Source organism: Mesocricetus auratus, unplaced genomic scaffold (genome assembly GCF_017639785.1).
Source record: "Mesocricetus auratus isolate SY011 unplaced genomic scaffold, BCM_Maur_2.0 Super-Scaffold_100028, whole genome shotgun sequence".
NCBI classification, from domain to species: Eukaryota; Metazoa; Chordata; class Mammalia; order Rodentia; family Cricetidae; genus Mesocricetus; species Mesocricetus auratus.
The window spans coordinates 7,119,007-7,132,742 of NW_024429209.1; the positions used below are offsets into that span (position 1 = coordinate 7,119,007).

General features: G+C 42.5%; 1 protein-coding gene across 8 annotated transcripts in view; it reads right to left on the bottom strand.

The window, feature by feature from the left end:
• Positions 1-13,736, bottom strand: part of Zhx3 (zinc fingers and homeoboxes 3) — a 117,375-nt gene that overhangs the window by 9,414 nt on the left and 94,225 nt on the right. For 7 of the 8 annotated variants that reach the window (XM_013122487.3, XM_040733025.1, XM_013122485.3 and 4 more), the window contains one exon: positions 9,301-12,983. In XM_013122487.3, the coding sequence (XP_012977941.1) occupies positions 9,893-12,847 (2,955 nt within the window). In that variant the 5' untranslated portion in view covers positions 12,848-12,983 and the 3' untranslated portion in view covers positions 9,301-9,892. Of the gene's footprint in view, positions 1-9,300; positions 12,984-13,736 lie in introns of those variants that run through there. The other variant, XM_005082644.4, reaches the window with a different exon arrangement.

The window sequence follows — 13,736 nt, forward strand, 5'->3', positions numbered from 1 at the left end:
AATTCAACAACACAAATTGCAGAAGCCCTACAAACTTATGGAAATTGAATAATGCACAGCTGCACCATTCCTGGGTCAAAGAAGAAATAAAAAAAAGAAATTAAAGACTTCCTAGAATTCAATGAGAATGAAGATACAACATACCCAAACCTATGGGACACTTTGAAAGCAGTGCTACGAGGGAAGTTCGTAGTAATAAGTGCCCACATGAAGAAACTGGAGAATAGTTACACTAGAGAATTAACAGCACAGCTGAAAGCTCTACAACACAAAGAAGCAAACTCAACCAGAAGGAGTAGATGCCAGGAAATAATCAAACTAAGGGCTGAAATCAATAAAGTAGAAACTAGGAAAATGATACAAAGATCAATGCAATGAAGAGTTGGTTCTTTGAGAAAATCAACAAGATAGACAAACCTTTATCTAAACTTACCAAACGGCAGAATGTGAACATGCAAGTTAACAAAATCAAAAATGAAAAGGGGGACATAACAACGGACACTGAGGAAATCCAGAGAATCATCAGGTCATACTTTGAAAATCTGTACAAAATCAGAAAATTTAAAGAAAATGAACAATTTTCTGGATAGCTATCACTTGCCAAAATTAAATCAAGAACAGATAAGCAATTTAAATAGTCCTATAACACCTAAGGAAATAGAAGCAGTCATCAAAAGTCTCCCAACCAAAAAAAAAGAAAAAGGTCCAGATGGCCTCAGTACAGAATTCTACCAGAAATTCAAAGAACAGTTATACCATTCTTCTAAAAGTATTCCAGGCAACAGAAGCAGAAGGGTTTTTGCCAAACTCTATGAGGCTTCAATAACCTTGATACCCAAGCCACACAAAGACACAACTAAGAAAGAGAACTTCAGACCAACATCCCTCATGAACATTGATACAAAAATACTCAATAAAATACGGGCAAATCAGATCCAAGAACACATCAAAACAATCATTCATCACGATCAATTAGTTTTGATCCCAGGTTCAACATATGAAAATCCATCAGTTTAATCCACCGTATAAACAAGATGAGAAACAAAAATAACATGATCATCTCACTAGATGCAGAAAAAGCCCTTGACAAAATCCAATATCCAAGATAAAGGTTTTGGAGAGATCCAGGATAACAGGAACATACCTAAACATAATAAAAGCTATATACAGCAAACCAGCAACCAACATCAAACTAAATGGACAGAAACTCAATGCGATTCCACTAAAATCAGGAACAAGACAAGGCTGTCCACTCTCTCCATACCTTTCAGTATTGTACTTGAAGTTCTAGCTAGAGCAACATGACAACAAAAGGAGATCAAGGGGATACAAATTGGAAAGAAAGAGGTCAAACTTTCACTATTTGCAGATGATATGATAGTTTACATAAGTGATCCAAAAAACTCTACCACGGAACTACAGCTGATAAATACTTTCAGCAAAGTGGCAGGATATAAGATCAACTCAAGAAAATCAGTAGCCCTACTATATACAGATGATAAAAGGGCTGAGGAAGAAATCAAAGAAACATTACCACATACAACATAAAATACCTTGGGGGTAACGCTAACCAAACAAGTGAAAGGCCTGTATCGCAAGAACTTTGAGTCTTTAAAGAAATAAATTAAAGAAGGCATCCGAAAATGGAATGATCTCCCATGCTTTTGGATAGGTAGGATCAATGTAGTAAAAATGGCAATCCTGCCAAAAGCAATCTACAGATTCAATGCAATCCCCATTAAAATACCAGCACAATTCTTCACAGACCTTGAAAGAACAATAATCAACTTTGTATGGAAAAACAAAAGACCCAGGATATCCAAAACAACCTTATTCAATAAGGCAACATCTGGAGGCATCACCATCCCTGACTTCAAGCTCTATTATAGAGCTGTAGTCCTGAAAACAGCTTGGTATTGGCACAAAAATAGACAGGTAGACCAATAGAATCAACTTGAACACCCTGATATTAACTCATACATGTATGAACATCTGATTTTCGACAAAGATGCTAAAATTGTACAATGGATAAAAAGAAAGCATCTTCAACAAATGGTGCTGGCATAGCTGGAGACTGGCATGTAGAAGATTGCAGATAGATCCATGTCTATCGCCATGTACAAAACTTAAGTCCAAATGGATCAAAGACCTCAACATAAATCCAGTCACACTGAACCTCTTAGAAGAGAAAGTGGGTGGTACCCTTGAATGAAATGGTACAGGAGACTGCTTCCTGAACATAACACCAGTAGCACAGACAGCAAGGTCAAAAATTAATACATGGGACCTCCTGAAACTGAGAAGCTTCTGTAAGACAAAGGACACAGTCAACAAGACAAAAAAGCAGCCCACAGAATGGGAAAAAAATATTCACTAACCCCACATCTGACAGAGGGCTGATCTCTAAAATTTACAAAGAACTCAAGAAGCAAGTCTCCAAAATACCAAAGGATCCGATTAAAAAATGGGCTACAGAACTAAATAGAGAATTCTCAATAGAAGCGTCTAAAATGGCTGAGACACACTTGAGAAAGTGCTCAACATCCCTAGCCATCCGGGAAATGCAAATCAAAACAACTCTGAGATACTATCTTACTCCTGTCAGAATGGCTAAAATTAAAAACACCAACGACAGTTCATGTTGGGAGTGCCAACTCGTACAGCCACTTTAGAAATCAGTATGGAGATTCCTCAGAAAAAATGGGAATCAGCCTACCACAAGACCCAACAATTCCACTCTTAGGCATTCATACAAGGACATCTGTTCCACTATGTTCATATTAGCTTTATTTGTAATAGCCAGAACTTGGAAGCAACCTAGATGCCCCTCAACCGAAGAGTGGATAGAGAAAATGTGGTACATTTACACAATGGAGTACTATTCAGCAGAAAAAAACAATGGAATCCTGAAATTTGCTGGCAAATAGATGGCACTAGAAGAAACCATCCTGAGTGAGGTAATCCAGGCACAAAAAGACAAACATTGTATGTACTCACTCATATATGGATTTTAGACATAGATCTGGGGAGTGCCAGCCTACAATCCCATGGCCAGAGAGTCTGGGAAACAGAACCTTCATCCAATGACTGATGGAAGCAGAGGCAGACTCCCACAGCTAAACACTAAGCTGAACTCAAGGTATCCAGTGACAGAGAGGGAGGACTGATGAGCAAAGGGATTAAGACGGGGCTGCTTTAACCCCCAGAAACAGCTGACCTGAACAAGGGGTAGCTCTTGAATCCCAGACTGATGGTTGGGAATCTAGCATGGGACTGATCAAGTCACCCTGAATGTGGGTGTCAGTGAGGAGGCCTAGGCAATCTATGGAGCCTTGGGTAGTAGATCAGTATTTATCCCGGGCATACAAATGGACTTTGGGTGCCTATACCACAATGAGGGATGCACTCTCACCCTGGACTCTTGGGGGAGGGTCTAGGTCCTTCCCTGGATGAAACGACAGACTATGGACACCCCCATGGAGGGCTTCACCCTCCCTGGGGAAATGAGGGGGTATGAGGTGGGAACCAAGCCCAGGTCCTCTGCAAGAGTAGCCAGTGCTTTTAACCACTGAGCCATCTCTCCAGCACAAGATTTTAGTCATCTTTTTATGAGCTTGTAGCTCTCTCCTTAGGGGAAATGTTTACTTAAATAGATTTACCCATTTTAATGGCTTATTGTTGAACTGTACTTCTATGTATTGTGAATATTAATTCTTTATCAGATGTGTAACTTCAGGTATCTTCATTTACCTGTCAGCTGCCCTTTCACCCTCTAGCTCAGTGGTTCTTAACCTTCCTCACGCTGTGACTCTTTAATACAGTTTGTGCTGTGGTGACCCCAAGCATAAAATTATCTCATTGCTAACTTTCATTGTTATGAATCATAATGTAAATATCTGATATGCAGGATATCTGATATGTGACTCTCAAAGGGGTCATGACCCACAGGTTGAGAAATTAATGCACAAAAGTATTTCACTTTATTATTTTTTTTGAGACAGGGCCTCATTATGTAGACCAGGCTGACTTCAAACTTTCAGTCTTCCTACCTCAGCCTTCTGAATGGTGAGATTGCAGGAATATACCACCCCACCTTTAAAATGATTTTAAAATTTGGTTTTGCTGTCCAGGCTGGCCTGGAATTCATAAGCCTGTCTCTGCTTCCTAAATGCTGGGTTAGAGGTATGAACCACTATTCAGGGAGATCTCTGTAGGCCAGCCTGATCTACAAAGCAAGTTCCAGGACAGCCAGAGCTGTTACACAGAGAAATCCTTCCTCAAAAAAAAAAAAAAAAGGAAGGAAGGAAACCTCTGCCTGATCTAAGGTCTGGAAGGTTTTTATCTGTATTTTTTTTTCTAAGTATCTACTATTTCTAATTAGTTTATAATGTTTTCCTTTTTCCTAAGCTGACCTGGAACTGACTATGTAGCCTAAGCCTAGCCTCAAATTCATAGCAGTCCTCCTGCCTCCACCTCCAAGAGCTGGAATTAGACATGAGAAACCATACCTAGGTAAATTTATATTGTTTTTAAAGTCTTCCATTTCCTTGCTGATATTCTGTCTGATGTCTGCCTCTTTTTGTTTTGTGTTGAGAATGTCTCACTATATTGTCATGTCTGGTCTTAAACTCTTGAACTTAAAGGATCCTCCTGTCTTAGGCCTCTTATAGGCATATACTATCTTATCTGTTTTCTTTGTGATTTTTATGTCCACTATTGGAAGTATAGTGTCGTGGTGGTGCATGCCTTTAATCCCAGCACTTGCGAGGCAAAGGCAGGTGGATCTCTGTGAGTTCAAGACCAGCCTGGTCTACAAGAGCTAGTTCCAGGACAGCCTCCAAAGCCACAGAGAAACCCTTTCTTGAGAGAAACAAAAACAAAACAAAAAACCCAAGGAAATATAGTATTAAAGTCTCCAAATACTTTTGCTTACTTCCCCTTTAACTCTGTCCATCTTTATATACTTTGGGACTCAAGTGTGTATATTAATAACTGCTAAATCTTGCATTAGACCTTTACCAAAATATAACATCCTTGTCTGTCATGAATGCTTTATTCAGACACCATAAGAAAGCCACCTTCCCTTTCTCTGAACTTACTCTTTGTGTAAAATATTTGAGGCAGAAAGTATAGGAAACAGTTTAGTTTGGGGCCCCATTCGGTTTTGATTATGCATACACATACATACCTCTCTTGTAGTAATGCACATATGCTTCTCCAAACTGCACCCGACAACCTCAGAAACCTCAACACACCCCACCTACATCAGGGTACATGTACTCCCATTTAAACTATGGTATGCTCCCTGCCCCTAGTAATAACCAAATGTTTTTAACAGTTTCTACTCAAGTCTATTCTCAACTTATCTGGGTATGAAAGTAGAAGGGCCAATCTGGCTTGAATTGGTTTTGGGTACATGTTTAGATGTAACCATGTCTTCTAGTAATCTCTTATGGAGAATCTCCTACTTACCATTTTATGTCTCTGCATAACTGGGTGGGCATACGATTAAAAACACATGCATTATGGGAAGGGACATGCAGAGAAATGATTATCTAGTCAAATATACCAATTAAAACAGAGAACCACCCAAGTGTACCAGTTAGTAACCAGCTCCTCCTTCTCTTGAACCCCATAAAGGAAGCCTAGAACAATAATCAGGGATCTTGACAGTGTTTCTCTGGATAACCTGCACTGTCTCTCTGCTTCAAAAGAAGTTATCTTGCTGCCTCTGCATATCTGTATGATCCTTGATTTTCAGTTCTTTGGAGAAGAAGCAGAGAGCCTGAAAAGACCTTGGTGAGAACTTCAACCACTGGTAATTTTTTTTCATCCTTTACCTTCCACTTCTCTTGTGTCCTTGTATTTTCAGTTAGTCGCTTATAGATAATATATAGATGACTCCTGTTTGGCTTGATCCAGTCTACCAATCTTTGTCTTTAGAATAACTTAATCCAGTGATATTGTATGTGATTACTAATAAAGAAGGATTACTCCTGACATTTGGCTACTTGTTTCTATTTTTCTTAGTTTTTTTTCAAACCTCCCTTACTGCCTTTTGGATTGACTTATTTTTCTCTGTGTGCTCAGTTTGATTCTCTTCTTTGTATTTTTGTTGTTTTCTTGCTTAACTTGGGGATCATAAGTAACTTGGACTTGAAGCAATTTAACCCGATACCATTCCGTTTCCATGTTATTCAGACCCCAGCCCTGAGTATCTCCTCCCTTGCTGTTTACTGCATTATTATTATTTTTTTTGGTTTTTCGAGACAGGGTTTCTCTGTATTGTTTTGGAGGCTGTTGGTCCAGCCTGGCCTTGAACTCACAGAGATCCGCCTGCCTCTGCCTCCCGAGTGCTGGGATTAAAGGCGTGCACCACCAGCGCCCGGCTTACTGCATTATTATTAATGACTCAGGCTTCATCTTCCTGTTAACACATATTTATACTTTACATTTTAAATCATACAGGGAAAATATAAAATGCAAACCAACTAAAAGTGTAACGATACTAGAATTATATTTATTTATAAAACTACTTTTAATGATTATTTTTTCTTGTGGCTTCAAAATCCTATTCAGTGTCATTTCATTTTAGCCTGAAGGAGTCTTGGTAGCATCCCCAGAAGGACAATCTATCAGCAATGAACTTTAGCTTCTGTTCATCTGGAAATGACTTAGCTGCTTTCCTCTTTCAGGAGTTCATGTTTATCTATGCCCCACAAGCCCCTTTAGTTTCTATGGTCCTTTTTGCTTTCTGTACTTCTGGGTAAATCATATCTTCACATCCTCTGACCACTTCCTTCTTGCTCAAATCTGTTTGTTGCTCAGCCTCTCTAGCAAACTTTTCATCTCCGTGATTATACTGTTTTGATTTGGAGTATGGTTTGCTTTTATAGTTTGTACCTCTAGTTAACAATATCATTGTTTTCATGAATTTTCTCTCTGCTTTTTCCCATGGTTCCCAGTATTTCACTGAACAGGGGGGTAGTTACATTAATATCTTTAAGCAGTAATTCCAATGCCTAGACTTCCTCAAGCGCAGTTATCTGTCAAACTCCTTTTCCTGTTAATGGACATACTTTCCTATTTCTTTTTATGTTGATTTCTACTGCAGACTGGACCTTCTAAGTACATTAGGTGGTAACCCAAAATTTAATTCTCTTAGCCTTCAGAACTGGTGTTTTTTTCTCACTGAGGGCTGGAGCCATCTGAGATTTTTCTAAACTTCCAGTCAAGTGAATACTCCTCATGCTGTAGGGTCAGGGGAGTTTCTGGTGCTGTCTCTGTGGGAACCTAAGATTCTTTAAATAATGTCTGCCTTATAAAAGGGGAAGGACTCTTTTTAAATACTCAATGCATATGCTGTTGGGTCTTAAATAGCTATGAACCCTACAAACTACAATACCAATCTGTCCACTAGTGCAATAGTGGCAAAACTGTCATATGGGTAAACAACTGCTCTTTCTGGTTCACTCCAGAAAAGGGAACTTGTGTTTGGTAAAACTTATGGCTAAGGAAGTCTTAGGTCATAGCTAACCTGTCATGGCACTGAGCTGCCTAATAAAATGGCTGCTCAAGGTGTTAAGAATAAGTGATGCTTGAGTGCTCAGCCCTAAACAGAATGTTTATACTACCCACTTTAAGGCACAGGGATCATCATAGAGTTGAAGAGAGAAAGAATGTAAGAGTCAGGCCACATGGAGAAGGGCTGTGCAATGCTGCCTTCTGTGCTTGGCATAGTCAATGCAGTAATAACTTTATAGTAGCTACCTTCAACTGATCTATATAAGGCTGGACTTAGGATGCTGGAGAGATGGCTCAGCAGTTAAAAACACATGATGCTTTTGCAAAGGACCTAGATTCAGTTCCCAGTACCCACATGGCAGCACTCAAACATTTATAACTAGTTTCAGGGTATCCAATGCTCTCTTCTGTCATCCAAGGGCACCATGTGGCACACAATATACATGCAGGCAAAACACCCATACACATAAAATTAATTCTTTTAAGTTGGGGGTGGAGAATGGGCCTATCAACAGTCATGGATTGGGGAGGGGCTCACAGGGTATGCTGAAGTACTGGCTACGGATGGATTCTGGAAGAGATGTGGCTATTGCCTCCAGTTGTGTGCCCACTGAGAAGCCACTGGTTCAAATGGACAGTTCCAAGTCCATGGTCACACAAATGATCTTGGTTTAACTCAGTGGATCACCAAAATAGAGGGGCATGAATTTGTGAAAGTAACTGGGACGTAGAGAGGGTTACTATTACAATAATCAATACACTTTATACATGTATAAAATTATCAAAGAACAAATTCAATAATTGTTTAAAAAAAGTATAGAGGCACATTCTGGGGGATGAGGGTAGAGGTGTGTCATAAAGGTAGATCTATGACCAGACAGCCTAGTCAATAAGCTGCAGATTCTGTAAGCAACCTTTTCTCAAAAAAAAAAAAATAGAGAGCAATAGAGGAGAAATGTCCAATGTGAACCCTGGCTTCCACACTGAGATGCATACACACACACACACACACACACACACAGAGAGAGAGAGAGAGAGAGAGAGAGAGAGAGAGAGAGAGAGAGAGAGAGAGAGAGAGAGAGAGAGAGAGAGAGAGAAAGCACTTTCTTTCTTCAATTGCTCACTGGTGGCAACCCTTCCTTCAGCAACCAGCTACTTAGAGAAATCTCCTTTTCCTTAAATAAATGAAGCAACAGCATAGTATTTCAAAAAAGGTTTTGAAATAAATTAGAATATTCAGTGAAGGGGTAAGAATTCTGTGGCTTAAGTAGAAAGTAAGTAGGCCAGGGGAACTAGGGTTTCCTAGGTTAAAGCAAACAAAATTGTCTAGGCATTGCATGCAAACAATGCAAGTGTCCAGGAAATACCACAGGATCTAAGAGGCAGATTGTTGTGCTTGGTTAGGGCCCCCTACAGAAGCAGCAGTCTCCAGGGACCACCTGCACAGCTGTCCAATCCCACAGCCACTTTCTAGTTACCTCTGCCCCTTCTTGATCCAGCTGGTCAGGCTACCATTTTAGAGACCCCAATCATTCAGCTTCTGTCACACTCTTCTCTCCAGACACACTTGTTCTAGCTGCTCTAGGATGGGGCATTTCATGAGGAGACAAATGCAAAGGGATAGTAAAAAGGAAGAGTCTGGAACTCCAGGACCAAGAATATAGAAAACCAATACCTAAGATGTGACATGTCTATAGCTTCACAACTGTGTCTTAAAATATAATGTTTCTTCTGAATACTAAAACACCACCATCCATAAAAACCAAAGGGCAAAACTCAAGCTTTGTATTTTATATTTCTTAAAACAAAAGGTGATTTTTCCATTATGATAAACATTTCTTCTATATCAGGAAAAACAATACAAACCTAAGATTTTCCTTAGGGAAAAACAAAAGCACTCTGTGGGGCTGGATAGATGGTTCTTCAGTTAAGCACACTTGCACTATTGGAAAAGATCTAGCTTTGATTCCCAGAACCTACACGGCAAATCAGAAGTAACCCCAGTTCCAGGTGAGTCGATGCCCTCTTCTGACCTTTATGGGCACCAGGTACACACACGTACAAATGAGACCATTAAAGATTGCCAATTTGAGCTAAATTTCCTCTGAAGTCCTAACCCTGTCTTCCACACAGTGACTGGGATTTTTGTGACTCGGATGACATCTTAATCCATGCTAAGAAATGACTAGAAAAGCATGAGTCCCTTTAAGTTCACTATGTTCTCTCCCCTGCATGGATTTAAAACAAAACACCACCACAAAGAAACACAAGAACCAAAAAACAAAAGTCCACTTCTCAACCTTTTACTTCTGTGGCTTCTACTGCCAATTGTTCCCTGGAATTCACTCCTCAGCAATCAGTCTGGTTGTCAGGTAGCCTTAGAAACAACAGTACCTGTCCCCTGTGCCCACTCTGTGACTGTGTCCTCCCGCAGATTCAGAGGAAGGTCATGCATGAATCCCATGAGCTCCTTACCGAGCTGACGTCCAGACTGGGGATTCAAAGTGGCAAAGGGCTCTGAGCTGGCCTCAGGAGCACTTGGCTCCCATGATTCACTGTTCTCAGACATCTCTGAATAGGCATCACCCAGCACTCTGTGAACTGCCACAGGCTCTCCAGTTCCAAGGCCCTTGTCCTCACTGCTTGTATCTGCCACAGCCCTAGTCTCTTCACCCATTTTCTCAGCAAACCATTGCTTGACCTGCTGGGCACTCATCTGGGTCTTGTCACAGAGGGTTTGCAAGTCTTCCTCACACAGCATTTTGTGTGTCATGTAATAATCTTGCAGTAGCTCTCGGTTGCCAGGGGCAATGACAAGCAGACCTGGTGGGAAGTTGCCCCTCTTATAGTCTTCGTACCACTTGAGCTGGCCATTCTTCAGGGCATACCTGCTATCTCCGAACCAGCGTACCACCTCTGGCCGGGGCAGCCCTGTTTGGGCCATAATGGAGTCATAGTCTTGGTTGCTCGGCCACTGTGTCTGAACAAAGAGCTGCCGTAGTAAGTGACGCTGCTGTGCCGTCTTTTTGTAGCTCACTTTACCTGGTGGCTGTTCTGCTAGCTTGTTCAAACCATCTTCCTCAGACTCGCAGACACCCAGCCCTGGAAGCTCATTCTTGCCACTGGCTTCAGTGACCCGCAGGTTCTTGAGGTTGATTTTGATGGGGCTGACCTTCCTCTCTGCCAATGTGTGCCTAAGAAATATCTCAGGAGAGCCATTTTCACCAGGAACCCTCATCTCACTAGCAAACTCTTCATCTCCACCCTCATCCTCAGCACCTTCCTCTTCCTCCTGAGGCACCTGCCCGTCAGCCTTCTTGGTCTCCTCAGAATTCACTTTTTTCCGTCTCTCTGAGAACCAGCCATCAATTTCCCTTCGAGTCATTTTGGTTTCACTTCTTAGGCGGTCCAGCTCTTCTTCAGGGGGAAGTGGGTTTTGTGCAAAGCTGTTCTCCAGGACTCGCAGCTGCTCTGGAGCTCTCTCTTTGTATTTGGTTGGTGTGAAGTCTGGGGTCTGATGCCAAGATTGTCGTTTGGTGGCAGGGTGGCTTGCTAGTGAGGTTGTTGTTGGGATACAGGCCACCTCCGGAACTTTGGATGACAGGGAAAAGGGCACCTCTGGCACAGAATCAATGAGAACAGAGCCATGCTCTCCAGGCATCATGGCCCTGGAGCCCTTCAGGTTCCGGCAGTGATATCTCCGGTCACTGAACCACTTCCGTACCTCTCTGGTACTGAGGCCTGTCACTTTGGTCAGGTGCTCTACTTCACTCTGCCCAGGAAACTGGTTCCGGCAGAAGCTTCCTTTCAGAGCTGACAGCTGTTCATGAGACTTCTTATTTTTGTAGATGTTTGCATCGAGGAAGGCTTGGGACGTTATGCTGGGGCATGCTGTGAGGAGTGACTGGGCTGCATTGACTACCTTCACAGCTGATGTTGTATTTGAACACACAGTGTTAATGGGTGCCACAGTTGGCTTGGGAACAGATGCAGTTGTCAAGGGGAGAGATGAGCTGGATGCTTGTAAACCATTGGTCATCAATGGCTGAGTGACCAGGAGGCCCCCTGCTGTGCCTTCTGGCTGACCCACAACATGACCTGGGAGAGCCGCCTGGATGAGGTGCTGTACATTGCCAGTACTGGCAACAAGGGGGGTGTTTAGAACTGTGATGGTGGGCTGAGGCACAGACTGGATGACTGTATTGAACATCTTTTTCCGGGCATCTTCAATCTCCTCAGGAGACCAGCTGATTCCTTGCTTCAGCCTCTGGGCTGTGAACCAGATTTTAAGCTGTTCTTCTGGATACTTGGTCACCACAGTCAAGTAGCAGAGCTCAGCTTTGGTTGGGTAGGGGAATTTGTGGAAGGAGTTCTTCAGAAAGCTGTTGGAGTCCATAGCTGCATTGTATGTTGGGATGCTGCTCAGGGGGATCATGACTTTCGGAAGAGCCTTGGATGTAGGCAGGGGCTGGTGGGTATGGTGCTGGGAGTGCACTTGGGGCTGCTGCTGCTGGAGGGAGAGGAACTGTGCTATGCCAGCTGGCAGTACTGGCACTGTTCCTATCAGGGGCCCATTGGCAGCATGAGGGGGCTTGGATGCCTGACTGACTGGAGCTGCCCCATTGGCAAAAGTGTGGTCCCCCTCTTTAACCTCTGCCTCCCCAGCCAATGGCTTTGGCAAGGTCTCACCCACAGGCTGATTGGGAGCATTTTCTTTAAGCATATGGATTTTCTTGGCTTCAGCTTTGCCTTTCATTATCTTCATGATTGGTGTCTTGGTGATAATGATTTCAGCCTGCCCATCAATCCCTTCAGTGGCAGACTCGCCTGCTAGGTCAGATGTGCTAGTACTCTCAGGGACATCCTGTTCTACCACCACATGATTGTCTGGCTTGGTCACATTCCACAAAAAGCTGGCTTCTCCTGAGTGGCACTTGGCATTGTGCAGGGAAAGCCCCTCGGGGGTTTTTGCCAGGAAATTGCATCCTGTACATACAAAATTTGGGTCTTTACTAAAGTCTGTGTGTTCTGAGTTCATATGCCCCACAAACTGAGTCATGTCCTGGGACTTGAAATCACAGTTTTTACAGGAATACACATAGCCATCCAGAGTGCTCCGGTGCCCGTTTGCCAGGGCAGAACCATCAGTGCTGCTGGGGTTTGGGACTGCCTCACTGCTAGCATCAGGTGCCTCTGAAGGAAGATCCTGCTGGAGACCTTCAGACAAAGTGTCCACAGGCTGAGCCTCTGTGCTGGCACTCTGCAGCACCATAGTCTTAACTGGGATCATGCATGGGATAGTGGACTTCCTCTTGCTGGCCATGGTGGCACTAACTGTGGGTGATCAGCAGGCAAGAAGGCTGTGCAGTATAAACTCCAGTTACTCTATGAGAGCCTGAGAAGTGCTTCTAAGGGTGGCTTTATCAGTTATTTGCAGAAAGCCACTTTCCTTGTTAAGCCTGAGGAAAAAGAGAAAAAATATGATGACAATCTTGCAATCTCTGAATCTGTGTTTCTCAGGTCCCCAGTCACATACCCACTGCTTGCTTTCTATCTTATGGGTCTTTTCGTAAGAAGCTCATGTGCTTCTCAGCTGTGAGTTCTAAGGCAGAAGTTCCTTGGTAGCTGGGAAACAATGAGCTGGGATGTTCTGTACCATTTGATAAGCTTAAGTTATACAGTTTTTCTTTGTTTCTTTTATCCCCCTTATCTTTGCATTTAGGAAAGAAAGCCACCCTCACCCTCTTTGGACCTAAAAATTAATTCTGACCATTTGAACTGAAAACAAAAGACCCAGTGTACTTCCTATCTAAACATTTGGGCCAACAAGGATTTTTCTTTTCATAGTCTTCCCACATATAAGAATGTGACAACGCCTCTGTCTCCTTCAAACCAGGCCCAGAGACCAAGTCAATTTCAGTCAGGCCTGGCCTTTTCTGCCCATTGTCCTATCACCTGTATTCTCAACCAAAGTTGTGGTTCATGTACCTAGGACACTGTCAATTAGGTAAAGCCAGAGAGGGTCAGGATACCCACATAGACAGTTTGGGTATAGCAACTCACAGTGAGGCTTCATCTTGGATTCATGTAACTATTCACAAGCATGAACCTCCTTGTTTTGCATTTTTTTCATTTTTATTTCTTGTGTTCTTTTTTTGTTTGTTTATTTTGGTTTTTTGAGACAGGGTTTCTCTGTGTAGCTTTTGCTGTCC